At 33.0% G+C, this 27,680-nt stretch overlaps 2 protein-coding genes and 2 pseudogenes across 6 annotated transcripts; 2 read left to right on the top strand and 2 right to left on the bottom strand.

Moving 5' to 3' along the window:
• Window positions 1–662: 662 nt before the first annotated feature.
• Window positions 663–1,788, bottom strand: LOC120153905 (GATA transcription factor 15-like). Its single transcript, XM_039165769.1, has 3 exons — window positions 1,466–1,788; window positions 1,256–1,360; window positions 663–1,173 (listed from the first exon to the last, which is right to left on the bottom strand). The coding sequence occupies exons 1-3, from the start codon at window positions 1,490–1,492 to the stop codon at window positions 820–822; spliced, it is 486 nt and encodes a 161-aa protein (XP_039021700.1). The 5' UTR covers window positions 1,493–1,788; the 3' UTR covers window positions 663–819.
• A 9,297-nt stretch (window positions 1,789–11,085) lies between these two features.
• LOC120154011 (heat shock factor protein HSF30-like) lies at window positions 11,086–27,096 on the top strand. 5 transcript variants are annotated; one of them, XR_005518842.1, is made up of 4 exons: window positions 11,154–11,627; window positions 11,722–12,688; window positions 13,726–13,729; window positions 27,085–27,096. XR_005518842.1 is itself a non-coding variant. In XM_039165870.1 (3 exons), exons 1-3 carry the CDS (start codon window positions 11,310–11,312, stop codon window positions 12,915–12,917), a joined length of 1,131 nt encoding a protein of 376 aa, XP_039021801.1. In that variant the 5' UTR covers window positions 11,086–11,309; the 3' UTR covers window positions 12,918–13,170. The 5 variants fall into 5 exon arrangements, 1 of the variants encoding a protein (XP_039021801.1); XM_039165870.1 differs by lacking the exons at window positions 13,726–13,729; window positions 27,085–27,096 and adding an exon at window positions 12,905–13,170 and having other exon boundaries at window positions 11,086–11,627; window positions 11,722–12,521; XR_005518841.1 differs by lacking the exons at window positions 13,726–13,729; window positions 27,085–27,096 and adding an exon at window positions 12,730–13,170 and having other exon boundaries at window positions 11,153–11,627; window positions 11,722–12,637.
• On the bottom strand, window positions 13,723–16,845 carry LOC120154009 (annotated as a pseudogene).
• LOC120153764 lies at window positions 17,600–19,479 on the top strand (annotated as a pseudogene).
• Window positions 27,097–27,680: the final 584 nt, after the last annotated feature.

Genomic DNA, 27,680 nt, shown 5'->3' on the forward strand with positions numbered 1-27,680 from the left:
TTCTCGGGTTGTTACACATCATCTTAAAATATTTTTCCTCTCGTTTGCTTTGACAGCAGAGGCAAGGCCATCGCCATATCCTGTTTTTTTTTACAGCCCTATACAATACCTTTTCTCTACTGAAAAAGCAAAAGAAAACAAATCAAATCTTTTGTATGGTGCTTGCTGTTCCGAGAACACAAATAGAAATCAATGAACCCTAACTACAATTTTGGAACTTTTTTAGTTTAAACAGAGGATTGAAAGTTGGTAGACCATACACAACTCAAAGAGGCTTAATGATTGTTTAGCTTGCAAGAATCAAGCAAGCCTTGGGTTTGGTGATGTTGAGGCCGATACAAGCTCATCACCTTAAAAACGAAACACCCCAAAAGATGAAAAAATCTGAAGATAGAAACCAAAACCATAAACTATTTCGTTTCCAAAGTGAAGAAAATAAGTTATTATGATCTTTTAATACAGATCTCCCCTCAGACCATCATCGTTCATAACGAAACACGAATAAAGATTCTTTGGATAATGCACAGGTAGTTGCGAATAAAAAGAAACGGGTCTGCAAAACCTACTTGAAACATTAAATTCTCATTCTTCATTCATTTCCAAAGTACTATTTACAATCATCAGCAGCAGCAGCTATTCCAAAAAACATTACTACTTCCTAAGAGGAAAAAACAGAACAGCTGTCCAGAACATGGGTATTTTTCATTTCAGTAACAAGAAAAGGCAAAGGGAAAAAACCCAGGAAAAGTCGATGAAAAAAAAGGAACTTTACGGGTTAGTTTTTGTTTTTTTTTTTTGGCTCCTCTGTCTCTTCATGGTTCAAGCAAAAACAGAGGCACAAGACAATGCCATCAAAGAAATAGCAGCTTGTTCTTCTTCTCCCAACTTCCTTCTCCTCTGGCACCTTTGTTTCTTCACCACCCCAGATAATGATGATGAACTTTGCAACAGAACTTCGCTTCCCAAAGCATATAATCTCATCTTCACTTTGTCACCAAGTCCATTAAAGTTTCCATTAAGCTTCTTACTACAATCATCATTTGAAGTGGCAATAGAGCTGATGTGTGCTGAATCTGATATCTCTTTCTTTTTCTTCTTCTCTTCTCCCTTGTTCAAACCCAACATTGCTCTTATTTTCTTCCTGTATCTGATCCCACATGCATTGCAAAGTGACTGAAATTTACCCAAAAAAGTTGTGAGCTTCAAAAGAGAAGATGTGTTGCTTTGAAAAGGGGAAGCGAAGAGAAAATAATACCTTGGGACCAGCGGGGCCACCTCTCCAAAGTGGAGTCTTTGTGGTTTTGCAATCAGTACAAAACTTCTTGTTGTTCTCACTCATCGTACCCTCACTAGATGATTTCTGGATCATAAACGGAAACCAAGTTAGTACTAAACAAGAAATTGGGTGTAAAGGAAAGAAAAGACAAAAGCCTTTAAGCATGGAAGATGGCTAATGAATATCAACCTTTGCTTTCAGATCCATTATAACCATGCTGCAACTGTGTAAAGATCGTTGATCAAAAACAGGATGATAATGGTAAATGGAAAGGGCTAAGCAATACCAACTTGGTAACACAATCGACAGCTTTTCTCATTCACTGAGAAGAAGAAAAACAGAGGGACTGAATGAAACAGAGGAAAAACATAGCAAAGGGGATAACCTTTTGCTCTCGAGAAACAAAACCCAGAGATGAAAACAACCCAGAAGAAAGAGAGAGAAAACTAAAATTTGCCGATAAAAACGAAGAAGAATAAACCTCCCCAGAAAAGGGGGAAAACCTGTATAAAAGTACCGACAGCGAGTGAGAGGTTGTTTGTCAGAGGGGGTGGAGGCAATAAACCCTAGACGGGGGTGTGCATGTAAAGACGGAAATACCCCTGTGGGTGACAGCTGAGCGCCACTCCTCTGTCAATGGAATTTTGAGATATCCACGTGGAGGGGGCGGGGCGGGAGATGAAATTTCAGCTGCTGTCAACTTTTTTTAGTATCGCTATCCAATTCTGATATGTTTACGTATCAGGCACCACGTGATTTACCCAACTTTTTAATCATAAACGTTAATTTATATAGTTAGACTATTAAAGAAGTATTTATTGTTACAAATATATAATTAGATAAATATTTTATGGAATTCATTATAGACGGAAATGTAATCGAATAATAATAACTCTTGTGTAATTTTAGGTAGCGTTTGGTTCGCTATGAGGGAATTGAAATCGGTGAAGGAATTGAAATCTGTCAGGAATTGAAATTCAATTCTATATTCTGTTTAGTTGACAAGAAATGGAATTGGAATCTAATTCCATTCTGTTTGGTTCGCAAACATGTCAGATGAATTTGATTTCAGTAATGTAAAATGATAGAATTACCCTTCTTATTTTTTTTGCTTTATTTTAGTTTGTTTTACAACTTACATGTAGTAATATATTATAAAAAATTAAAAAATATTAAATTTTCATTTTATTGATTGATTATTCATTTCAATAAATTATAAAAATCATGCTAATAAATATCATAAGTTAAAATCACCGTAATCAAAATATGTTAATAAGTTATCAAAAACTATACCAAAATATATTTTTATTTAATATATGAATTAGAAACCCGACTAGACACGACACAAAATAATAAAAAAAATTATTTTTATTCAATAAAAACATTGACTTAATTGAAAAAAATTATATATAGAAGGGTATTATTGTAATTATTCCTAAATATATAAAGTAAAATTATATTTTTTTCGGGTCGGTCCGATTTTTTTCACCCTAAACCCGAACCCGACCCGACCAAAATATCACACTTAAAAAACCCGACCCGACCTGAACAAAATAAAGTTTTACCCGACCCGACCCGAATATATGAATTAGAAATCCGACCCGACCCGAAATAATAAAAAAAATTATTTTTATTCAATAAAAACAGTGGCTTAATTGAAAAAATATATATATAGAGGGGTATTATTGTAATTATTCCTAAATATGTAAGGTAAAATTATATATATTTTCGGGTCGGGTATTTTTCACCCTAAACCCGAACTCGACCCGACCCGACCCGAAATAATAAATAATATTTTTATTCAATATATGAATAAGTTATCAAAAGATTGATGAGGATAATATAATCAAATTTCAATTTCCTCCAACAAGGGAATTGAATTCCATTCATTCTTGGATGAAATTCACTTTTTCTCATTTGATAGAAAGTTGAAGCCATGAGAGATTCTAATTCCCTTGAAAAACTTGAACCAAACATGAGAAAGTGATAAAATTAAATTTTAATTCCATCCAATTTCAAGAGATTTCATCCAACCAAACATTACCTTAAAATTAGAAACGGCAGTGACGTACATGATTTTGTAAGTTTTGCACTTTTTGGTTAAAGTTGGCTGTCAACATCCCCATGGAACTATGAATTCTAATCATTTTCAGTACAAGGAGAATATCATTGCGCCCATTTTTGTTAATGGGAAAAAGGTTGGTCTATAAGGTGCGTTTGGTTCACAGAATATAATATTATTAGTGGGAATAAAAGATTATCAAGGAATATGATTACTGAGAATGTTGTATTTTGTGTTTAGTTGGTTTAGCAGGAATGTAAGATTACCGTGTTTGGTTAAAAGAATAAAAGATTATTGGAATGTATATTTGACCAAATTATCCTTATTATATATTTGTATAATATTAAAAATTGTAAAATATTTATATATTTTCTTTAAAAAATTAAATTCATAATATTTATATAATTTGTTTTACAAAATTAAAAATATAAAAAATGTTTAATGAAATGGTAAATTTTTTTTAACCTCTTAACTTCATATAAAATTTTAATTATAGATTTTTTTTTGTAAATCTAAAATAATTTAAGGATAAATTTATAATTTAACCTTTGTAGAATTTTTATTATTCAATGACAGAAGAAGGGTATTTTTGAAAAAAAAAATTAAAACGATTTTAGTCCAAAACGCCGGTAATGTTACAATACATAAGGGAATGGAGGTAATGACATTCCCGGTAATATACCCCAAAAAATCTACTATTAGTAATAAAACATTACCGGGAATGAGATTCCCGGCCAACCAAACATGGGAATGTGGGATTCACAATCCTTGAACCAAACACCCCCTAAGGCGTATTTACCAACAACAAAAAAATACCCTGACATTTTTTATTTAATTATCAGGCATCCATTGAAAAATTTTTGTCGATCTAGCACATTTTGTAGAAAAGTGTAGATGATGATTTATGCCTTAAGTTGTTGTGGCGTTAGTTGGGGTAAGGTGTAGATCATCATCTGTATCTTTCTGCAAATTTAACACTCGCACTAAAAAGGCATGGATCATCAACTGCGTCTTTTATTTAATTTTCAATCATTCATACTCCTCCAATTAATGATATCCATCCGCCCAAATCTCATCTTAAAACCTATAAATACCCCTCTACTATTTCAACAATACCAAATCATCTCAAACCCTCTTAAATCATATCAAAAACCAAACCCTATTAAAGCTCAAACCCGATCAAATTCTATTTAGAAGATAATATATTATATTATAGAGAAAATAACCTCAGTGACCAAAAATCCTAGATAATATACGATTTTGACCAATTTTTTTTGGATTTACGAAAATGACCAACAAAATCGCAATGCGATCTCTAATTCGCATTGCGATCTCCACTATCGCAAATTCGCGTTGCATTTCGCGTTGAGATAGTTGAAAACCGCGTTGCGATTTTCCATTTCGCGTTGCGATAGTTGAAAATCGCGTTGCGATTTTCCATTTCGCGTTGCTATAGTTGAAAATCGCAACGCGATTGTCCATTTCGCGTTGCGATAGTCTACAGTTGTCGTTGCGATTTTCTAAATTCGTTGTGATAATTTAAAAAAAAGATTTTGTTTCTTAAGAATTTTCTCTAAAAAGATAGTATCCGCGCGGACGTGTCGAAGACACGTATTACCACGACCACGACCACGACCACGACCACGACCCGACCCGAGACGGACGGCGACGGCGGCGGCGCGCGAGAGTCCCCCTTGTTCTCTATCACTCAACAAGGAAGTGGGAAAGCCAAGCCTTAAATATCATTCTCAATAGTGTTTCCAATACTATGTGGGATTGAGCATTACCAACACTTGTTTCCAATACAATGTGATTATTCAGGAAACAATTAATAATCATGCACCTTAAAACAATTGAATTAGCAACCAATTGCATTAGTATTATACGATTAAATATGTCATAATTAAAAGTCAATCTACAATCAATCGCGATTATTGCAATTTTAAGCAAAACATTCAAAAATAATATCACTATTTAAGGCTCAATCCCACATAGTATTGGGAACAAGTGTTGGTAATGCTCAAATCCCACATAGTATTGGAAACACTATTGGGAATAGTATTTAAGGCTTGGCTTTCTCACTTCCTTGTTGAGTGATAGAGAACAAGGGGGACTCTCGCGCACCGCCGCCGCCGCCGTCCGTCTCGTCTCGTCTCGTCTCGTCTCGTCTCGTGGTCCTGGTCGTGGTCGTGGTAATACGTGTCTTCGACACGTCCGCGCGGATACTATCTTTTTAGAGAAAATTCTTAAGAAACAAAATCTTTTTTTTAACTATCATAGCGAATTTGGAAAATCGCAATGACAACTGTAGACTATCGCAACGCGAAATGGAAAATCGCATTGCGATTTGCAACTATCGCAACGCGATTTTCAACTATCGCAACGACAACTGTAGACTATCGCAACGCGAAATGCAACGCGAATTTATCTGAGATTTTTGATCATTGAGGTTATTTTCTCTATATTATATTATAAGAAATTAATATTTTAGTATTTTCTTAAATTGTTTTATATTAATTATTTTTTTGTAGTTATAAAATAGAATGTGGTCTGCTTCGTTTAAATGAAAATCATATCTCTAGGCATTTTACTGATATGGTAACATTTTTAATTCTATTTTAATTTTAATTATTGCTAATAATTTATTTATTTACTATTAGTTTATATATTAATTTATTTAATATTTATTAAATTAGGAGAGATGTTGTATATTAGACCCCTTTATCCGCAATATTAAGTTAGAGATACCAATATGTTTCTGGCCGTATTTAGTCGAGGCTGGATTCGGCTACGTAGCTAGATATGAAGGGCACTGTAACGTAGAATCCAACTTGATTTCTGCATTAGTTGAGCGATGGAGACCGAAGACATACATATTCCATCTTCCATGGAGAGAGTGCACGATTAAGCTGGAGGATGTTTCCAAGCACTTGAGACTTTCGGTAGATGGAGATGTACTTTCAAGGGTGGTGTTCATCATTGCATAAAGATGTCTTTATTCAAAAAAAAGGTGCTAGATCAATAAAATTTTCTTAAACAATATCTGATACGTAAATAAAAAATAGCAGAGAAATTTTTCGATAAATACCCGAACCCTAAACCCTTGAAAAAGGGACGTAGAAACCCTAAACACCCATTCCTCGTTCCACGTGTTCTTCCACCGGATATTGGATCAAAGGGGCGAGTAGGATGAGTCTCTCCCTAAACAATTTAAATTAATATATTTTATATTTTTAATTAATAATCTATTTTTGTTTTTTTTAAAGTTGCTTAATCTCTCCAAAAACTATAAAAATTCACCCTAATATAAGATCCTACGCTTGTTCATGTATTCAGCCGTAGATGAGCGGATACAAAAACAATATGAGCTCAGTCTCCATGAATCTCAAAATCTGAGCTTTGGATTCTCTCTCTAGAATACGGACCCCGAACAATGTACGTTTTTTTTATTGGATAAAAAGATGTGTGTATCGAAATCATGTCAAAATATAGTTTGTTTGTTTGTTGGGTTGCCCTTTTAACAATGATGGCAATATTTTAAAAAAAAGGGAATATATATATATATATATATATATATATCAATGTTTAAATTTTTAAATTTGGTTTTTTATTTTTGTTAATTTACAATAATTCCGGAATTCATAATTTTTTCGTTTTAAATAATATTTAATTTTTCCTTTAAAATCAAATGTTACTAATAATCCAATGGCTTTGGATGTAGGTTTCTCCCCCACATGGCGGGAGCAATTAAAATAAACATCACATTGGCTCTTCCTCTTGAACCAACCAGACAAATACTTCAGAATATTAGTGGTAAAAGTTTTACCCATCACTTGCAGATGCACTGAGCCCCTAAGGGATAAGTGCATTCCATTATTTTAGAAATATGATTAGATTTAACTTAACGTGACGTGTTAAGAAAAAAATTACAATTTTTATATATCTATTAATTTTAAAAAAAATTTAAAATTTTAGATTTCATTTTTAAATTTATAGATCTACCACCGTTAATCACAATGGAAAAGATTGACCATTGTTGAACCCAACAACTAGGTTTTATTTTTTTATAGCTAGGAAACTAACCACACAGCAAAACTGAAATAAACAAGTACATAATAGAAGAATCTATATCGCACCTCGCATACCGTAATATACTATTAAAGTGACGTATTAAATCACTAATTAAATTATTTTTATTAAATAAATATTAAAAGGGTAAATTATACATTTAGTATTTACACTATTATTTTTACTTCGTTTTATTACCTATTTTTTTTTTCAAAACCATGAATGATAATATTGATGTGACATTACATATAAATTTTATATTTTTTAATTTTCATATCAGCTTTTTATTTCTTTATTAGTATTTTTTAATTAATTTTATTCAACCAATTAAATGATTATACATGTCACCAACTATGGGGATAAAAATAAAAGAAAGTATTCTTGCTCTTAGCATAAATTGAATCTAGGTCTCTTACATTAAATGCATAACACTCAACCATTGAGTTAAACTAGTAATTTAAGTTAGTTTACCACATTTGGTATTTAACTTATACAATAGTATCATCACAAAATTAATATTTTTAGATAATTATCAAATTTGAATATTTGACACTTTAAATTAATTATTGAAAGCCTAGTCATTCAGCTATAATGCAAATCTATTTTTATTATATCAGACTTAATACTTACTTATATCGTTATAAATTAAAGAATAGTTTTTTACTTTATTTGAAAATAAAAAATAATTATTTATATATATTTATAGAATTTATATTAAATTATTTTATAATATTATGATTTTTTTAAATAATTTTTTTTAAATTTAAATTTTTTATTTGAAATAACATTATTTAATTATTTTAAATAATATTATTTTTAAAATGTCCATTTAATTTTAAATAATATTGTACGATATCAAACTAATAGTTTGATACTAAATGTATAATTTACCATAAATTTAAAATTATTTAAAATTAAATGTATAATTTAAAAATAATATTATTTCATATAAATAATTAATTTGATTTTAAAAACTAAACAAATATTTTTATAATATCATAAATATTTTTTATAATTGTTTCGTATACTTTTTATAAAAATATGTAAACTATTTTTTAATTTTTAAATAAATTGAAAAATAATCTTTTAATTTAATAATGAATAAGTAAGTATTAAGTTAAGTATAATAAAAAAATGTTTATTATAGTTGAGTGATTAAGCTTTCAGTGATTAATTTAAAGTGTCTCATATTTGACCCTTATAATCATCGAAAAATACGATTTTTTGGTGATACCATTATATAAGTTCAATACAAAATGTGATGAAATTCATTTGAATGATTAGCTTAACTTAATGGTTGAGTGATTTGTTTCTTATGTAAGAAGCCCAAGTTCAATTCATACTAGGAGCAAGAGTGATTTCTAACATTTTATCCCCATAGCTGATGTAACACCCTAGATCAATACAACACACAGTCGATCAATATAGGATGCCATACGGAACCACCGGAGTGGCTGACCAACACCTCACTCTTTTCATGTACTATAAAATGACCATTTTCCACTAATAAAACATCCATGAAATAATATAATTTAAAACTTAATATTGGGGAGCTCCCAAAAATAAATATTTACAATCAAAATATTACACAGACCGACTCTTAATAAAATTTAAGACTCAATTGATACAACAGGGTTTATAAAATATACATGTCCTTCAAAAGCTGCTGAAATGTACTATGAATCTGCACTGGGTTTGGACATTGATCTATCTACTGCTCCTCGAACGCGATCTACTAAACTGCCCACGAAAAACAATCTGAGTCGTAAATTTGTTCTAAAATATAAATGCTCTCGATCTACTCAAGTTAACTCCTCGAACTCTTAAGAATTGTTCTAAAATTGGTTTGAAAAATCCAATGGGTTCTATTGACAGGACTCACCTTAATCGAAACTACTAACCTGAAATTCGGGGCGTTACAAGTGGTGACACAATTATGACATGTGCCACCCCTAATTGGTTGAATAAAATTAATTAAATAAAATTAATTAAAAATTTCGACGAATAAAGAAAAGGTAATGTGATAATTAAAAAATATATAAAAAATGACATGTAATTAGGGATGGGTGCGGGGCAGGCCGATTTTTTGACTGCTCTGACCCCGACCCGAAAACATATATCTAAAACCCAACTCTGTCGTCCCGATTTTTAGACTAAAATCACGACCTTGATCCGACTCGATCTAAATATATTAATATTTTTAAAATAATTAAAATAATATATTTATAATTATTTATTATATTTAAACGGTTAAAGTAATATATTTTACATTTTTACATTTTTAATAATTAAATAATATATTTTAATAATATAAAATGCAAATTCTTAAAATATTAGAAATAATATATATATATATATATATATATATATATATATATATATATACCAGGTTGGGTCGGGTCGGAATTTTTTCACTTTAAACTCGGTCCTGCCCAGTCTTGAAATTTCAACAACAAAAACCCTATAGGGCCAGGATTCGTCGGATTCGAGTATTTTGATCATCACTATATGTCATGTCACATAAGCATTGTCATTAATGAGGGATGCATGTACATCCTAGGGTGGGCACGTGCCCACCCTTAAATCTAAATTTATTTATACTAGTTATTCATTTTACTGAAGGTATCTACCCTGAATTTCAAATTTCTTTATATCAATTGTTCATTTCACTGATAGTGTCCCTCTAAAATTTTATTTGTTTTTGTCTCATAAGGAAGTTATTATTATTAATACATATGTGCCCACTCTGAAAAATATTTCTAGATCCACCTCTGGTCACGAGTTCAACCACCAATGACTGTAATAAAGTAATGAGTTTTAAATCACAGTAACAAATGTTGTAGTTCTCAAAATAAAAAATCTACTATCGTATTGGGTTTAGCAATTAGCCCACGTACGGTACTGGGTCAACATTTCCGGGAAGGGAAGCTAATTTGGGCCGAAGATTTATTGAGTAGTACATGTGATTAAATTAAATATTATTTTTGTAAAAACCTCGAATCTTGAAATCGTATATTATACAATATATAAAGATAACATAAACTCTAAAAAAATTTACCTTTAAAAACAAAAGTATTATGATATCTCAAATAAATTTATGTAGATAACAAATTTTAATAAAATATATTTTTATTAAAACTTATACTTTGGCACGATAAAATTCTAATAAAAATTATATTTTATTAAAATTCATCACCTTAAGGAGTTTAAATGAAAAATATTATTTAAACTACAATCGCCTCACGATGATGTATTCTTTATATACCGTAGTATTTACTGTATATTGTAAAATAAAATCTGAGGTACCCTATTAGACTAAATAATTTTAGGGCCCTAGCTATTGGGTAAAGAACCTGCCTTCCCTGAGGAACAAAACTACTGGAGCTTGGACAAAGTGACCCTCATTCTAACATTACAAAAGCCCATTTGTTTTTTCCTCCTTATCTCTTAAGACATCCTGAAAAAATCTAGCAGCTTGCGTGTCCAAATTTGGAGTCATGAAAAATACTGTGAAATGACTTTAAAAAAAAATAAGTGGGCCCCACATCTCGACGATCAACGGCTGAGAAAGGAAGACGAAGCCCCTTTCGTCATCGGAATCGAAATCCCCCCCCCCCCAAACACTTGTCTGGAAAGATGGAGAAGTTTCCAGAACCTTTTTGCAATTTGCCAAATGTCAGAAACTTCTAACAGAACTCAACACATAATACACTCTCCAGAACCTTCTTCTCCACCGCCATTTATAAATATCCAATTCCCCTCTATATCACATTTGATAATCCAACGAACTCCGTCAGTTGTTTTCTTTTTCCTACAAAGATTGAAGAAGATTTTTCAGACAGAACATAGTAAAAAAAAAGTAGAACACTCTTAACAGTAAGACAGTGTGCTGGTACAGGATTGATGGAAGGAGTGGTAGTAAAGGAAGAGGAAACACAAGTGACGTTTGCTGCTCCTGTAACGGTGGGGTTGTCTTCATCTTCATCGTATTCGAACGCTACTCCGCAGCCGCGGGAAGGGCTTAACGAGATTGGTCCGCCGCCATTCCTCTCCAAAACCTTTGAAATGGTCGAAGACCCATCGACGGACGCGGTGGTTTCATGGAGTAAAGCTCGAAACAGCTTCATCGTTTGGGACTCTCATAAATTCTCCACCACTCTGCTTCCTAGGTACTTCAAGCACAACAATTTCTCCAGTTTCATTCGCCAGCTCAATACGTATGTAAGTAGTTTCACTTCAAAACCCTCGCTTTTTCTCTTGGTTTCATCATCAATTCAACATGCAGTATTCAGTTTAATGGTGGATTTGAATTCAGGGTTTTCGAAAAATTGATCCGGATCGATGGGAATTTGCAAATGAAGGGTTTCTGGGAGGTCAAAAGCACTTACTGAAAACGATTAAGAGGAGAAGAAATTTGGTGCCAAGCTCTCCACATCAAGGTGGAGGAGCTTGTTTTGAGTTAGGACAATTTGGAATAGATGAAGAACTGGAGCGATTAAAGAAGGATCGAAGTGTTTTACTAGCCGAAATCGTGCGATTAAGGCAGCAGCAGCAGCATTCAAGGTACCAAGTTGTTGCAATGGAGGAAAGGTTGCAGAACACAGAGAGGAAACAGCAGCAGATAATAGCATTCCTTGCTAAAGCTCTACGAAACGCGACTTTTATCCAGCAATTCGCTCAGCAAAGACAGGTTCCGGGGATCGAAATAGGTCGAAAACGTCGGTTAGCAGCGAGCCCCAGCTTAGAGAATTTGCAGCAAGAAGCAGTCCCTGTGGTGGTCGATAACGATCAAGTCGACGAGCAAGAAGAATTGGCTACCATCGAGTCCGAGATCGAGACGTTTTTTACATACGCCATGGACAATGAATCCAGCAGTGAAATCAAGGATCGTATAACAAGTCCAATGCCCGTTTCAAGTGTGACTAACACCTTGGGTGTTAATGATACGATATGGGAAGAGTTAATAAATGAAGATTTGATAGGTGGTGAACCGAGGGAGGAACTCGTGGTTGGTGATCAAGCTGAAGTTGATGTTCAAGTTGAAGATTTGGCAGCAAACCCTGCAGATTGGGTTGATGATTTGCAGGAACTTGTGGATCAAATGGGTTATCTCAGGTCAAATCCATGACCAAGAAAAAAAAACACACATTAATGGAATGTAGGGATCTTGTTGTTCTAGGGCTTTGACTTGAGTTGGTCTCTTTGGCACCATTCCTTGTGTTATTGAACTGGTATGTTCATCAATCTCAGCTTTTTGTTCATGTTGTTTATGTATATTGCTTGTGAAGACTTATAACATTGTATATGATCTCTCTTACAGCAGGGAATGGTGAAAGTTGCTTAGGGGCCAACAATTGTTCCTGCTATTCTCTGTATCCTTTATTAATCGTCAAATCTTAAACTTTTTTTCTTCTTCTGAGAAACAATTTCAGAGCTATCCTGGAATTTGATTTAGTAGTTTATAACATATTTATTGGTCTTCTTGTAATTTTTGGCAGGCAAACCAAGTGAAAGAGGTGTATGATATGAAGGAACCCTTTGAAGCAATAGATCTTCCGCCGGCTTCAAGTTCCAGAATTTTGGTCTTTACTGCTTCTGTACGTGATTGCTGAAATGCACGTTCGGTCTCCATGTTAAATTCTTATTCTGTTTTTGTTCATGTTGTATATCGGTTTCAGTACATAGGCATATATAATGATGGTTGCCTATTATATGCTGTATTCGTTAGTTTTTACACTATAATTAAATAATGATCATTAGCTCATTACTGTAAGAATTGAATCCTTTGTAAAATGTAAAATGTCTCTTGCACTCCTAATTTTACTGATAATACAAGTAAGAGTTGTCAAGTCGACATGTTTAATTGAATGATCTTATTGATAAAATTTTAAAATTGATTGTCAAAATAAAAAAGGGGTTATAATTAAGTGGTTTTTAGTATAGTTTACACTTATAATTAAAAAAATGTTTATGTTTCAGTGGAAAAAAATGGAGAAGAAAATTGAGTGATGAAATTTTTAATTTACCCTAATTGTTTATGAAATTGCAAGGAATGACTGCATGGATATAAACAATCCAGCGAAAGATCTCATAATGGCAATACATTTATGATTTCAACTTACAAATGCTGCTTATAAGCACCCTTTTTTTCAATTGGTACAAAAGGGCCAAACCACTACGTAAGATCCACAAATATTCTAACCTAAAACATGATTTCAACTTACAAATACTATTTATAAGGACCCCTTTTTGTTTCAATTGGTACTAAAGGGCCAAACCACTACTAAGATCTACAAATATTCTAACCTAAAACATCTAGGAGAGTCTTGAGTCTTGACCCCCTGATTGCACTCATGAATCAACTTGAAGAGCATCAACATATACTTGGACAAAGCTTGATTGCTTTTAAAGTAAATCTAGCTGATCATATATGCAGAAGCCTGGTGGCAAGCCGCCTTCGTGCGGCACTGCGACTAATTGACCTCCATTGGATAATAGCACGTAACTTCAACCACCTAGCTTTGGGCCACACATCTCTGGTCTCTCCAATGCTTTGGCTATTTACATTTGGGGAAGATGAAAGGATGCCTACCGATGATTCGGAGGCCGAAGTTGAAATATTAGACCCACTAAGTAGTCCCCATGCTGGAGTAGTTGAAGCCCAGATTGGCATTTGAGCTTGAGAATTATCCTCGGTCGCAAAATGATCATCTGTGAAAAATGACAAATCGTTCTCTCCATAGGATTGGAAGATTCCCCCCAATCTGAAGCTGTTTCTTAGCGTTGGATTGAAAGCTTTGATGGCAGGTTATCATGGGGTAAAGAAACCTGTAATCGATTGGTATCTTTCATTTCATAGGCATAGGATGATGATGTTTGGTTGAAATTATTATTTGATGTATCTGGTTCATCTTCATACATACATAAAAGAATGAACCACATCAAGATGAGTTTACGATATAGTCTGCGATTTGTTTATTGAAGTTGCAAGTATATATGTCTATACTAGAAAATTGTTGTACCTCGGGTTTCAACTGAGAGATCAGGTTGTTGCAGAAGTAAATTTGGGTTGTTGAGTGGCTCAGGCAGGAGATCTGTCAAGGGAATCGAGGGTCCCGTAGTTGCTCGCCGGTCGACCAAAACCAGGTACCGAACATTCTTGTAAGCTTGTCTTTTTGCATCTTCCACCAGAAGCTGCAAATCAAGCAGAGAATCATTTGATATCGTCATATAGAACATATCTGTGAAGTACAGTAAATGAATGTATCTATTTGAGTTCTTATGGATATGACAAACTAACTTTTTGAGAAAAGGTAAATTTTTCCACAGGGTGGTAATTTTCTCCATCCAATGTTGCTGCCACAACTCTGTAAATGGAGTCTAATAGGAGTCCAACACTTTGTACGGTTCCATAGTAGGAATACCACTCATCATCAAGAACAGAAGACAAAGCATGATCTATGATTGTATCCCACACCCGGTTCGAGATCCCACCACCGAGTATCTGCAGTTTTAATTAATGTCACAATTCAGATTGGTTCAGCAGAACAAATCTATACTATATATGTATATATATACTCGTATCCCTAAACTAGGTGAACACCACACACACTCATGTATATTCTCGTCACTGCACTCATCTCGAATCAAGTAACATAGACCAAGACAATAACATGTATGGTCAAAACTTTGTGATTGAAATGAAGAGAGTATTCTCTTACATCGTGCAGTGCAGATGGATCAGTGACATGCAACCTCAGGAAGTCCTTGACTGTGAAAATATTATGAGAGGTGAGCCGTTTATGGAAGGCACCGTCTTTGGCTATCCTTTCCAGACGCCATACTTCATCATGGGGGAAGGGAGGGTAGTGCTTCTTGTACACTGCATAATATGTATATGTTCCATTAATTAGTTGATTTACAAAAGAGATTATAGAAGCTGAAGTATAAATAGCATTTGAACAATTAACTTACACTCTCCACGATGATCCTTCACCACGAATGCTTCACTTCTAGCCTCTCTGATTGTCGATTCACCAGAAATTCTCTGCATAATTCTAGCTCCTAGTCTAAACTTTCGACTTCTTATCCAGCTCGAATTGTCGGTGAAAATCACATTATCAACTATTCCCACACCATCAACCAAGGTGATAATGAGATCCCCCGTCACCAGTGGCCTTCTACCTTCTCTTTCACGAAGAACACTGGCATTGAATTCACTTTCTGTCCAATCTTCTCGCTCGTCGGTGCCAAACTCACCGTTAAGGACTACAATCTCAACCTTAATAGAAGACAGTGAACCAGATGTGATAATCGTTCCCGTAGTTGCATCGACTATGATAAGCCTAATGGTCACCCCATCCTCGGCTTCGACCTTGCGTCCCGTAAATACGGTAGAGGGCAGTTTATTGACGAATCGTAACTGCAAGCTTCTTCCTCTAGATGCTTCAATCTGATTAAGCAAGGACCTAAAACACCAGTGATAGACTGTTAATTGAGATGAATACTTAAGAAACATGAACGATATGTTGTGAAAAAGCCATTGCAGCAAAATAGAAGCAATGCAAAGCTGAAATTAATTTAGAGAATCATGGAGATGCTGATGAAACTTCACTGTTTTATCCGTCTATATTATCAAAGATCTAATACAACAGGTTTACCTTGAAGATGGGTGAAAGGAAGATAGAATTGCTCTTTCCACTTCTTCCCTTACCTAATCACAAATGACATATACAAGAATTAAAAAAAGAGAAGTATAATAAACAGGTATTTTTTAAGGAAAATGAAGAGTTAAACATCTCAAGTCACAGGATAAGCTGCTAATGTAAACCCGAAATGATTCGATGATTGAACTAACCGCTGATCGAAGCATCGGTTCCAGGTTGAGCACAATTCTGTTAAACGAAAGCCTCCCAAATCCCATTATGCTTCTAACAGCACTGGATGACAAGAAGGAAACATGCAAATCATTAATCAGCTTAGAATCATAAAGAAACAAACTCAGTTCATGCATAAATAAACCAAACTCACTCCTTAAGGGTAGCCCTTCTTTTCAGCTCGGGAGCCATAGATTCAGAACTCTCGTCAGCTTCATCAGGAGCAGGCCTCTTACAAGGCAACTTCATGGGAAGCGAAAGAAGTTGGAAGTTGACAACGGTTAGGGAAAAACACAAACACTTGGAGAGCATATAATATTCAGACCCAAGTGAACAAAACCTTCTCCAGCTGTTCCCTTTATAGGATACTCCTAGCAGTAAATGCTAAATAGCATCGCTTCAGTTGACTAATAAATACAACTAAAATCATTCATTGAATATTACCAGGAAACTTACAAAAAAAAACATCACTAATTCCGAAACACGTATTGCAACTAAAGTCAAGTAAAAAAATTGTAATGAAAGCATTCAAAGCAAGATGAAAAATCCTACAACAAAAAAAGAGAGCTAGCAACTAAATCATTGTAACAAGAACAAACGCGTGAATGATCATTGAAACGTACGTAACATGGCAAAAAAAGAAAGTACAATCAAAACGAGTAATCCAATAAAATAATTTCCTTTTGGTAGTAGTAGTTCTTTGGACAAAAACGCGTGCATGGAGAAGAAACCCATTTTTGTATATTTTTCTACAAATACCGCGTTGTGCTGGATTGCGATCATTTGTTAGATTTGAAAAAGTCCTTCTCTTCTACTGATTTATTAATTAACTGAATTTCAAATTCGTGAACACAAAAATGAATTTCTGAAAAAACTAAGCATATATTGTTGAATATAGTTGTTACTTTGTTAGGTAATATTAAAAGTTATAAAATAGATCAACAATTATATGATATTATTTTTTGAGTAATTCGAGTGTTATAAAATGATTATGTTATTATTTATAAGTTATAATTCATTAATTTTTTGTTAAAAATTAATTATAGTCTGAATTGATCGTTAACTTATTGATTAAGATGATAAAATTTAATCATAAAATCTAAAAAAATATTATTTCCAATCAGTATGTTAACGTATAACTCAGACAACCGTTAATTTTTAGCAGAAAATGATGAGTTTGAAACATATGAATAGTCGAATGATCATTTTGTAATTTTTAATAATCGACAGATAAATTAAACAATACACTATAATCAAGGGACTATTTTGTAACTTTTAATAGTCGAGAGACTCCAATAAAGTAACACCGTATAATCAATGGTGGATGTATGTAAACGTGCTCGTCCTGGAATCTAATTTTCTTTATGTTAGTTGTTTATTTTATTGAAGTACTTACTTAAAAAAAATTTTGTATAAATTTTTTTGTTATTAATACAATTATGTCCAACTTAAAAAATATTTTTAAATTCACTATTACTTATAATCAAGGGGTTATTTATGCACCCTTATTTTTTTTTTTTTGACAGATTCTTCATTCTTGTTTCTCAAGGAATGTGTATTCATGGGCGTTTTTATTTAAAAAACCTCAAAATATTTATTTATTGGAAAAGTAACATCAACATTATTAATTAGAAAAATACCCTTCAAACTGTCATTATCTTGTGTAAGAATGAGCATGTGTTGGATTGGGCCGAGTGTTTGATCCACCCAATCCGACCCGAGATCAAGTAATCGTACCCCTTATACCCGATCCGACCAAAAGAAGGTCGGGTTCATTGACTCGGTCGCTGAAAGCACCGGGTTAAAGTCGAAGTTTTATCGGGCGAAGAAGAAGCCCGGTTTTCTTACCTGGGCGCCCTTCAATTCTTGCCGGTTTTTGACAATCGGGTCTTGAACGTCGATATCGGAGGTGGGTCAACTGAATTTGCCATCGGGTTACGTGGAAAGGTTGAATTTTGTTCGTCTTTGAAGCTTGGTACCGTCACTTTGACTCAACAGAATTTCGGGGATGAAGAGGCTGAAAGAGCTCCGAATATGAGAGTTTATACCTTTCAAAAGAATAAAAAATAAATAAATGAGAGTTTATTCTTTTTATCTCCATCTCTATTGACATGATCTATCATATAGAATGGAAATCATCTTCATGGATATAGTGCTGAGGAGGTCAAGGTACACTATCTGCCTATCAATCTGGTTTGGTTTTGTGATAAAGATGTCTAAACATGTTCTCAATCCTGATCACCTTCTAATGAGATTGCAGTTAATAGTTCTTCTTACGAGACACCATAAAAAGAAATTAAGCAAGTTTGAGGATGATTCTTTTAATGAGTCCGGAGAAGAGGTATCTTATTCTATATGCTTGGTGATTCGTTGTTCATTTGATTTTAAGAGATCTTGGAATGATTGTTTGTGCTTTATTTCAGGCAAAGCAGAAACTCAAAGTTCTTTGCTCTATATACGTTTATCTGTTGTGTTACATCGGAATGGATGCATAAACTACAGAGAAATGGATTTTTCACATTCTTGTGAAGGTTTCAAGCTGGTAATGTCTAGTAACGTGATGTGGAAATTATACTTTGTCCTGTTTTACTTTCTGCAGTTAATGTAGCATTTTTCTTTTGTTTTTTGTCATCCCAAATTGGTACTAAAGCACCATATAAACATGATAAGTCGAGTAAGGGAGCCTGATTTTTATGTGTTTTTAGCCTTGCTGCTGGCACTCGTTTCTTTTGTTTACTGATCTCGCTTTATTTGTGTTATGTTAATGCCAAATAAAGTTGTTGAGCCAATTTAGCTCTGTATGCTTCTTTCTTAAATATGGTTGAAATATTGGATATCAACTGTAATAACTTTTATTTGGAAAACATCCTCCTCTTAAATTGATGTCGTGGTTTTTTTACAGGCTGTTGGGGGAAGCAAGGGTTCAAGATCAGCTGCCTGGCGTCGAGCAATGTACAGCCGATAACTTTGCGGCAGAACTAAGGCATGAATCAGAATACTTTAAGAAGGCAAGTCGTATAAAAGTTCTGCGTATTTCATGATTAAATTCACAAACTAAAACAACCGATATTCCCTTTTGTCCCGACATTGGTTTCTCATCTTCCTTGTTCAGGTATTCAAGCAAGAATTGTTCGTTAAACTTGAAGCACCACCTTCCTGTTCCAACTAATCGTGCTACCTCTTAGTTCTTGATCAAAATCTGGTGGGAAAAGTGGTTCAAGTCGACTATGTCGGGAAATGAAGAGTACGCATGGTATTCTTCTCATTGTCCTGCGACAAAATTCCCTTTTAATCTCAGTTCTAGTAGCTAGTAGCTAGTAGCTAGTAGCTAGTAGCTTTATCCTGGATGTTCCGAGAGGTAATCTGAGTAGCTGACAACCACCTACTGGTGCAAAAACATTCTTGTTTTTGCGTGAGGAGGTTCTCCGGCCAATGGTGTGGCCGGTGCTTAAGAATACATGAAGCCTGGTGAATGCAAATAGTTCATGCCCATTTTCGTCTGCGATTTTGAAGAAAACCTCAGGGTGATATCTAACAGCAGGTGTACCTTGGTCTTTGTTCTAACAGTTGCAACTGCAGATTTCATTGCATCTTTAGACATTTATTTTTTTGTGTATACGAATTCGTATATGAAAAAATTACCAAAATCTAAATATTTTTAAATTTTACTACATTCAAATTTTCACAATATATTCGTATAATTTTTTTAGCAACAGTAAATTTAGAATTCTAAAAAATGTGAAAATATATAACAATTTTATTCAATTGATGGTAGTTGGAGACTACTAATTGCATTCTTTAATTTTTAGGAGTGGAACATTAAATTTGTGCTTATATATTATTTAATTTTATAATTAATATTATTTTATAGTATCTGAACACATCCTAAATAATTAACACATGTTTTTCCTTATAATGAAAATATGAAATAATATTTTTAATCTATTTTTGTAAACAGAATTTTATTAGAATCTTTGAAGGAGAGAATTAAAATATGAAAAAAAAAGATAAAATCCAATGGAATTGAATACTTGTGTCAAAAATACTCCGAGTCGGTTTGTCATTTTCATAAAGGATATAATCGACAACTCGAAGTTGCATATTATCTTTTTCCCAAAACGAACCTTGGGATAAGAGTGCTACTAAATTTGTACCGTCCGACCTTTCATATGTAAGGCTGTAAAATCATGTAATCGGGCAGGTTTCAGTTGGATTTTGACAAGTCGGGTAAAATCGGATACATATCAACTCAGGTTGATTTGACACCAGATCCAGATCGGGTTCAGGTCAGGTCAAATCAATTCGGGTTATTTTGAGGTTGATTTGACACCAGATCCAGATCGGGTTCAGGTCAGGTCATTTTCAGTTCGGATTGAAGTCAGTTCAGGTCAAAACAATTCAGGTCCGAAGCAGATAAAGACCAGGTTAATTCAGGTTCGGGTGGACTTCAATCGGATCTCGTTTAGATCAGGTCACATCATTGACAAATAAAATTCAGGTCGGATGTTTACCAGATACGGATTGAGTTCAAGTCAGATCATTTTTTATTTTTGGATTAATTATTTTGTCATCTTTCATGATTGTTGAATTGCAAGTTGTAGTTGTATATGATTACGAGTAAATTAAGAGAAAAATAAATATCCATTGATCAATTTTGTAAAAATATAAATTTAAGGATAAAATTGAAGAAATGTAAAATTACAAATAAAATTTTAAAATATAAATTAAACAACACACATAGGTAAGTGACTAAATCGAAATAAATTTAAAATGTGAGGTTTAAATTAATATAAAAAGGACTAAATTAAACACATTTAAAAAGTTATGAGCCAATTACAAAAATATAAATAACAACTAACAATGGGTCAAATGAAGATGCAAATATAAATTTAAGGACTAAATTGAATACATATAAAAGTGAAAGACTTAAAATAAAAATAAATTAAAAAACAAAAAAAGATTAAATCGAAATAAATACAAAATGTAAAGAAATAATGAAAAATATAGTAAAATGCATTCATTTAAAAAATTGATAAATATATAATATATATATAATATAAGTTTATATATAAACTATATATATAAACTATATTTATATTATAAATTATATAATTATTATAAGTTATATATATAAATTATGTTTATATGAACTATATATATAAACTATAAAAAATAAACTATAATTTATATTAATATAATATATATATATTATTCAAAGTGAGTGATGGGAGAAAACTTTTTAAAATAAAATTTTTTTTGTGTGATTTTTTTTAATTTATTTGGGAATTTAGAGGGAAATTGAGAAATTTTGAGAATATAGGAAAATTGAGAATTTAGAGGGAAATTGAGAAATTTAGAGGAATAGAAAATTTTGGAGGGAAATTGAGAATTGAGATCTTATTTGGAAAGATATTTTGGGCTAATTAGGCTCATGCTCCTCCAACAATCATCATTTTTCCACTTGTTTTTTATTTTTGATTTCTTTCATTTTAGTCATGGTTTAATTGTAAATGTCTTCTTGAATTTTCAATTCGATGTAATTTAATCATGTATACATTCTAATTACTTTTAATTATATATATATATATATATATATATGTATGTATATAGGTATGTATGTATGTATGTATGTATGTATGTATGTATATAAACTATATATGTATAAACTATATAAAATATATAGTTTATAAATTATAATTTATACTAATATAGTATATGTATGTATAACTAATATAAGTAATCTATAGATTATATATATATATATATATATATATATATATATATATATATATAGAAACACTATGCATAAACTATATAAAGTAATAAAGTATATAATTTATAAAAACCTAAACTTTAAATCCTAAATCATGAACCATAAATCATTAACCCTAACCCCTAACCCATGAACTATATATGTAACTTATAGTACATGTATGTATAAGTAATGTATAGTATATATTTATATATATATATATAGGTTATATATATATATATAAATATATATACTATATAAAGTAAATTTCTTATATAGTTTATAGAAATACTATGCATAAAATATAAAGTAATAAAGTATATAGGTTTATAAAAACCCTAAACCTTAAATTTTAAACTATAAATACTAAACCATAAACTCGAATATAAATTGATTAACACTAATGCATATATATTTGTAATAAAAGAGTGGGCTTATGGGCTTATGTAAACTAATGTAAATGAACTATCACTAATGTAAATGGACTTATTTTGGGGTTTTATTATTACTTATTCATAACAACAAAATAAATGAGTTATTAATGTGAATTAACCTAACATGCAACAAAAATACTAATTATGCAAATGAAATTAATATGACATGTACTATTATTTATGAGCCATATAATATGCAATGTGACATATTAATTATTTAACACCTAATTAATCATGTTTTATATAATTTACATTTAAATAATCTTATTAATTTTATTAGATAATTTTATATAATATGTATGTATAAACCATGTATTTATAGAGGGAAGGTTTGCTTGTTTACCAAGACTTTGGCTGCGGCACTGGGTTAATTTATTCAGTAAATTAGTGACGTTTCATCAGCCTTTACGTAATCCACGACGCCTATATGAAAGTAGTGCTTGGAACTTCGAATATTGAAATATTAAAGATAATGAAAAAGTCGGCGTTTTTCCCGAAAAATCATCGGTGATCGGTATATTTACAGATCTAACGTCAGTCAGATTAGATTTCTCGATCTAACACCCGTAGCAGTAAAGCGCGCTCCCTGCCCCACGTTATATGCTGATTTGGCGCCACGTAGGGTATAACGCGTCCCCTGTACTACGCTATACGTTGACATAGCTTACACGTGGGTATAGTACGCCCCCTGATCCGCGCTATAGTTGTTTATCTGACACGTGGGGTATAGCGCGGTACAGAGGGCGCGTTATACCTTTAATTTTCCCCCAATCGTCCCTATAAATACCCCCTCCTCTATTACTTTCATCATACCATATTCTCTCAAATTCTCTCTCTGTTTAAGGTATATTTTATAATATTTTTAATATTATGTATTTAATTTATTTAAGCATTTTATTTTATTTAATATTTTACTAATATAATTTTTTTGCAGATATATAATGGAAGGTGGTCTACTTTGCTTGGATGGAAATCATATATCTCGACATTTTGCTGATACGGTAACATTTTAATGTTTTAATTTAATTTAAATTATTTGTAATAATTTGTTGATTTATTTAATGCATGATTATTAGATTAAGAATTAATTTGTGTAATTACATACGGTTGCATGATAGTTGCGTCGATGACATCTCCATATGGTCAAAGAAATTTGCATATGAATGCATTCTCTTTGAACTGGATGTGGTGTTGCCATACAGATTGTTCGTGGACCCACCTCGGTACATATCGTAAGGAGTTGCGGATGAATGTCTCCCCATTATGGCATTAAAATCATTACACATTACTGTAGTCGGGCTGTCAACTTGATCAACTTGTTCAGCCAGCCCATAGTGGGAGCTTAATGATTGATCCCGAACAGCACGCACTTGAACAAAATGTGCATACATCTCAATAGCAGCGTCTGAATAATTACTTTGAGCTTAAACCATCATTTGAACATCATCATTGTTTGAAAGCTCGAACGCTGTATAAGTTAATGTCAACAATGATGTTGGATATCTGTACTACAACGACGATATTCTTCTACTACTTCCAACATGAATCTTCCTCGAAATCTTCGTTATCAACTCCTCAAGAGTTATGTTTCTCTTGAATAATATTTTAACATGCTCATTTGATACGAAAACACGCTCATTATTACATGCACCGCAAAACTATTTTGACCTATGCTCATGCTTTTCAATTTTACAAACATAAAAATTCATTGAAAATAATTAGTATAATATTTTTTCAAATAATCATAATAAACAATAAGTATAATAAAAAAAATTATAACGAAAAATCGCACGAACTTCTAAATCAAATATGAAAAAATTACCAGAATTATTACTCGTTGACGGAATTGTTGTATTAATTTATAAGTTGAGAGAAGAGATGTGAGGAGATGTGAGAAACTTAACCGGGAGTGAAGGGTATTTATAACCATATAAGGCGCGGTACCTGCACGGCGCTATATATAATTATTCAGATAAAAGGTATAGCGCGGTTCTGTACCCAGGTATAACGCTGAGCAGGGGCGGCGCTATACCCCTACGTGGTGTATAGCGCGGATCAGGGGGCGCGCTATACCCACGTGTAAGCCATGTAATCATATAGCGCGGTATAGGGGGCGCGCTATACCCCACGTGATGCCAAATCAACATATAACGTGTGGCAGGGAGCGCGCTTTACTGCTACGGGTGTTAGATCAGGAAATATAATCTGACCGGTGTTAGATCGGTAAATATATCGGTCACCGATGATTTTTCGGGAAAAACGCAGAAAAAGTCAAGGACATTGAGCATGGTAATGGAGTAAAGTTGTAGTGTTCCACTGTAGAAAAGAAATTATAAAATTATATATTTAAATTTATTAAATAACAAATCTCATTTTTCAGTTTTCAATCATTAATATTTGAGAAAATAACCTCAGTGACCGAAAATTCCTTATAATATACGATTTTGACAAACTTTTTTTCGATTTGCCAAAATGACCAACAAAATCGCAATGCGATCTCTAAATCGCAACGTGATCTCCAGTATCGCAAATCAGTTTCCAGATTCGCAACGCGATTTTGACTATCGCATTGCTATTTTCCATATTCGCGTTGCGATTTTAGAAAATCGCAATATGAATATGTAAATCGCAACGCGATAATACATAATCGCAACGCTGAATTTCAAATTCGCAACAGGATTTAGTTTTCAACACAAATATTTTTGGTATATAACTACGCAGCAGCATCAACTCATAACCTAAATCCCTAAATCGCAACTCATTCCATCTCCATCTATCACTCTCTCCGGCGACATCCGTTCCTATATCCAACGACATCCTTCCCCATCCGGCAACATGTTTTAGTTTCGCAACTCGTTTGTTTAGTAAATTAATTTACAATAATGAAATTATCTAATGTTGATCATGTTTGGATAGATTTGTGTTTTGGAGGGTCATGGGAGAATGTTCATGGTGTTTTACAATATATGCATTTACCTATGAATCTTCAACTAAAACTGTCATTAAAAAAGTTAACTTATGAAACTCTAATGTTACGTGTTGCAAATAAATTGAATTTAGAGCCCTTAAGTGGATTTAAGCTATCTTATCAGAGAAAATGTAAAGTTTATTTGTTAACCGACAATGAAGATATTGAACGATTCATTTCTTACATTAGTGTTTCGCAAGATGATGTTACATTGTATGTTGTTGAACCTAGAAGTAGTGAAGTTGGTCCAGTAGCGGGTAGTAATCAACTAAGTTTTTCAACCCCAGTTTATGGTGCTCAAAATTTAATGGTTCCACCATAATTTCATCACCAAGCAAATTTTGTTTCACCACATTTCCAATACCAAACACAATCTCAAAACCCACAACATTTCCCTAATCCAAATCCCAATCAACTTTCAGTACCAAATTCCGGTTTTCGTATTGACCAGTTAGACGATGATGAGCCAACAGAAAAAATTGTGAGTACTAGTCGGTATTCGAAATTTGATCTTGGTCAATACCCGGACTTTGATCTTGGTCAATACTCGGATTTTGATGATGTTTCAGAAGAAGAAACAGACCATGCGTGTAATGATTTTGATATTGGTTAATACCCGAATTTTGATGACGAAACAGCCGCTGCCGAGGAAGATGTTGTTGATGATAATGAGGAGGAAGTTACGACTGTGAATGAACATGTTGAACATCCATTCTATAATTCATATAACCCTGAAGAAGAAAACGAAGAATAAGAAATCCCCGAAGAAAATGCCACGGGAGTATAACTGGAATATGCCAGAATTACTTCAGATACCGGAAGAAGAGTTGTTAAAAATAGCAGTTGATTGTTACACAAAAATTATTCGTATCAAGAAAGATGATTATTTTGATACAAAGGAAGACTTGAAGATAGCTTTGTATACGAAATATGTGGAAGATGGCTATCAACTAAAAGTTAACAAATCAAGCAAAGATCGTTTCGAAACAAGGTGTATGATTGACAAAAACTGTACGTGACGTATGATTGCAAAGAGGATAAAAGATTGCGAAATGTTTCAAGTTAGGACTTTTATTGATAAACATACATGTTCAATAACCCAAGTTTTTCCTCACCATAGACAGGCAAACAAAAAGGTGTTTGGTGGTTTTCTGGCTGAATTAATGTTTTTGAATGGAAGGCTATATCGGGGACATAAAATTATGACTGACATGAATGCTCGGTTCAAGATTAGTATCTCATATTCTCAAGCTTGGAGACCCAATGTTATGCCTTGGAATTGTTGAGGGGGTTGCCAGAAGCATCGTTTGCTCAACTGCCGGCTTATTGTCACAATTTAAAGCTGAAAAATCCTGGGTCGGTAACTCATATCAAAACAGATAGAGATGGATGCTTTAAGTTGCTGTTTATCACCATTGGTGTTGCGGTTAGTAAATCAATATAATTTTGTTGACTCATTTTTGTTAGTTACATGCATTTCACATTTAAATGATTATATTTCTTGTGTATATTATTTTGTAGATTCAGTCGTTTATTACTTGCATGCGCTCAGTTATTATAGTTGACGGAGCACATTTGAAAGGTCGATACCTTGGAGTAAACTTATTAGCAGTAGCCATGGATGCTAACAATGGGATACTGCCAATAGCTTACGGGGTTGGCAAATTTGAAACCTCTGATTCATGGACATGGTTTATGGGGCATCTTAGGGATTGCATATGTCCTATTAGTAATCTGACAATCATATCCGATAGGGCAAACTCAATTGACAACGCTGTTAGAAGGTGTTTCCCAGATACTTTTCATGGACTTTGTGGTGTTCATTTGTATAGAAATCTAAAATCAAGGTCTGTTGGTATAAAAAATCACAAATGGACATATTGGAAGGCTGTAAAAGCTTATCGGGAAGTGGATTTTAATAAGCATATAAATTGTTTAAGACGTGTTTTGCCTCAGTGTGCTCAAACACTAGAAGATGTCGGGTTTGAAAGATGGTCAAGAGTACATCAACTTGGAGCAAGATATGGTTTCATGACGTCTAATAGTGCAGAATCAATCAACGCTCTAAGTCGTCATTCCCGGAAATTACCCATTACTATGTTAATGGAGTTTTTTCGAGCCTCTATTCAACAGTGGTACTACAAGAAAAGAAACCATGCAGGTATTATTTCTTTAAATTCGTAACTTATCATATGTTTTACTAAGTATTATTTATTTAAATTTACAGGAACATTGGAACATCGT

This window comes from Hibiscus syriacus, unplaced genomic scaffold (assembly GCF_006381635.1).
Source record: "Hibiscus syriacus cultivar Baekdansim isolate YM2019G1 unplaced genomic scaffold, ASM638163v2 tig00111105_pilon, whole genome shotgun sequence".
NCBI lineage: Eukaryota > Viridiplantae > Streptophyta > Magnoliopsida > Malvales > Malvaceae > Hibiscus > Hibiscus syriacus.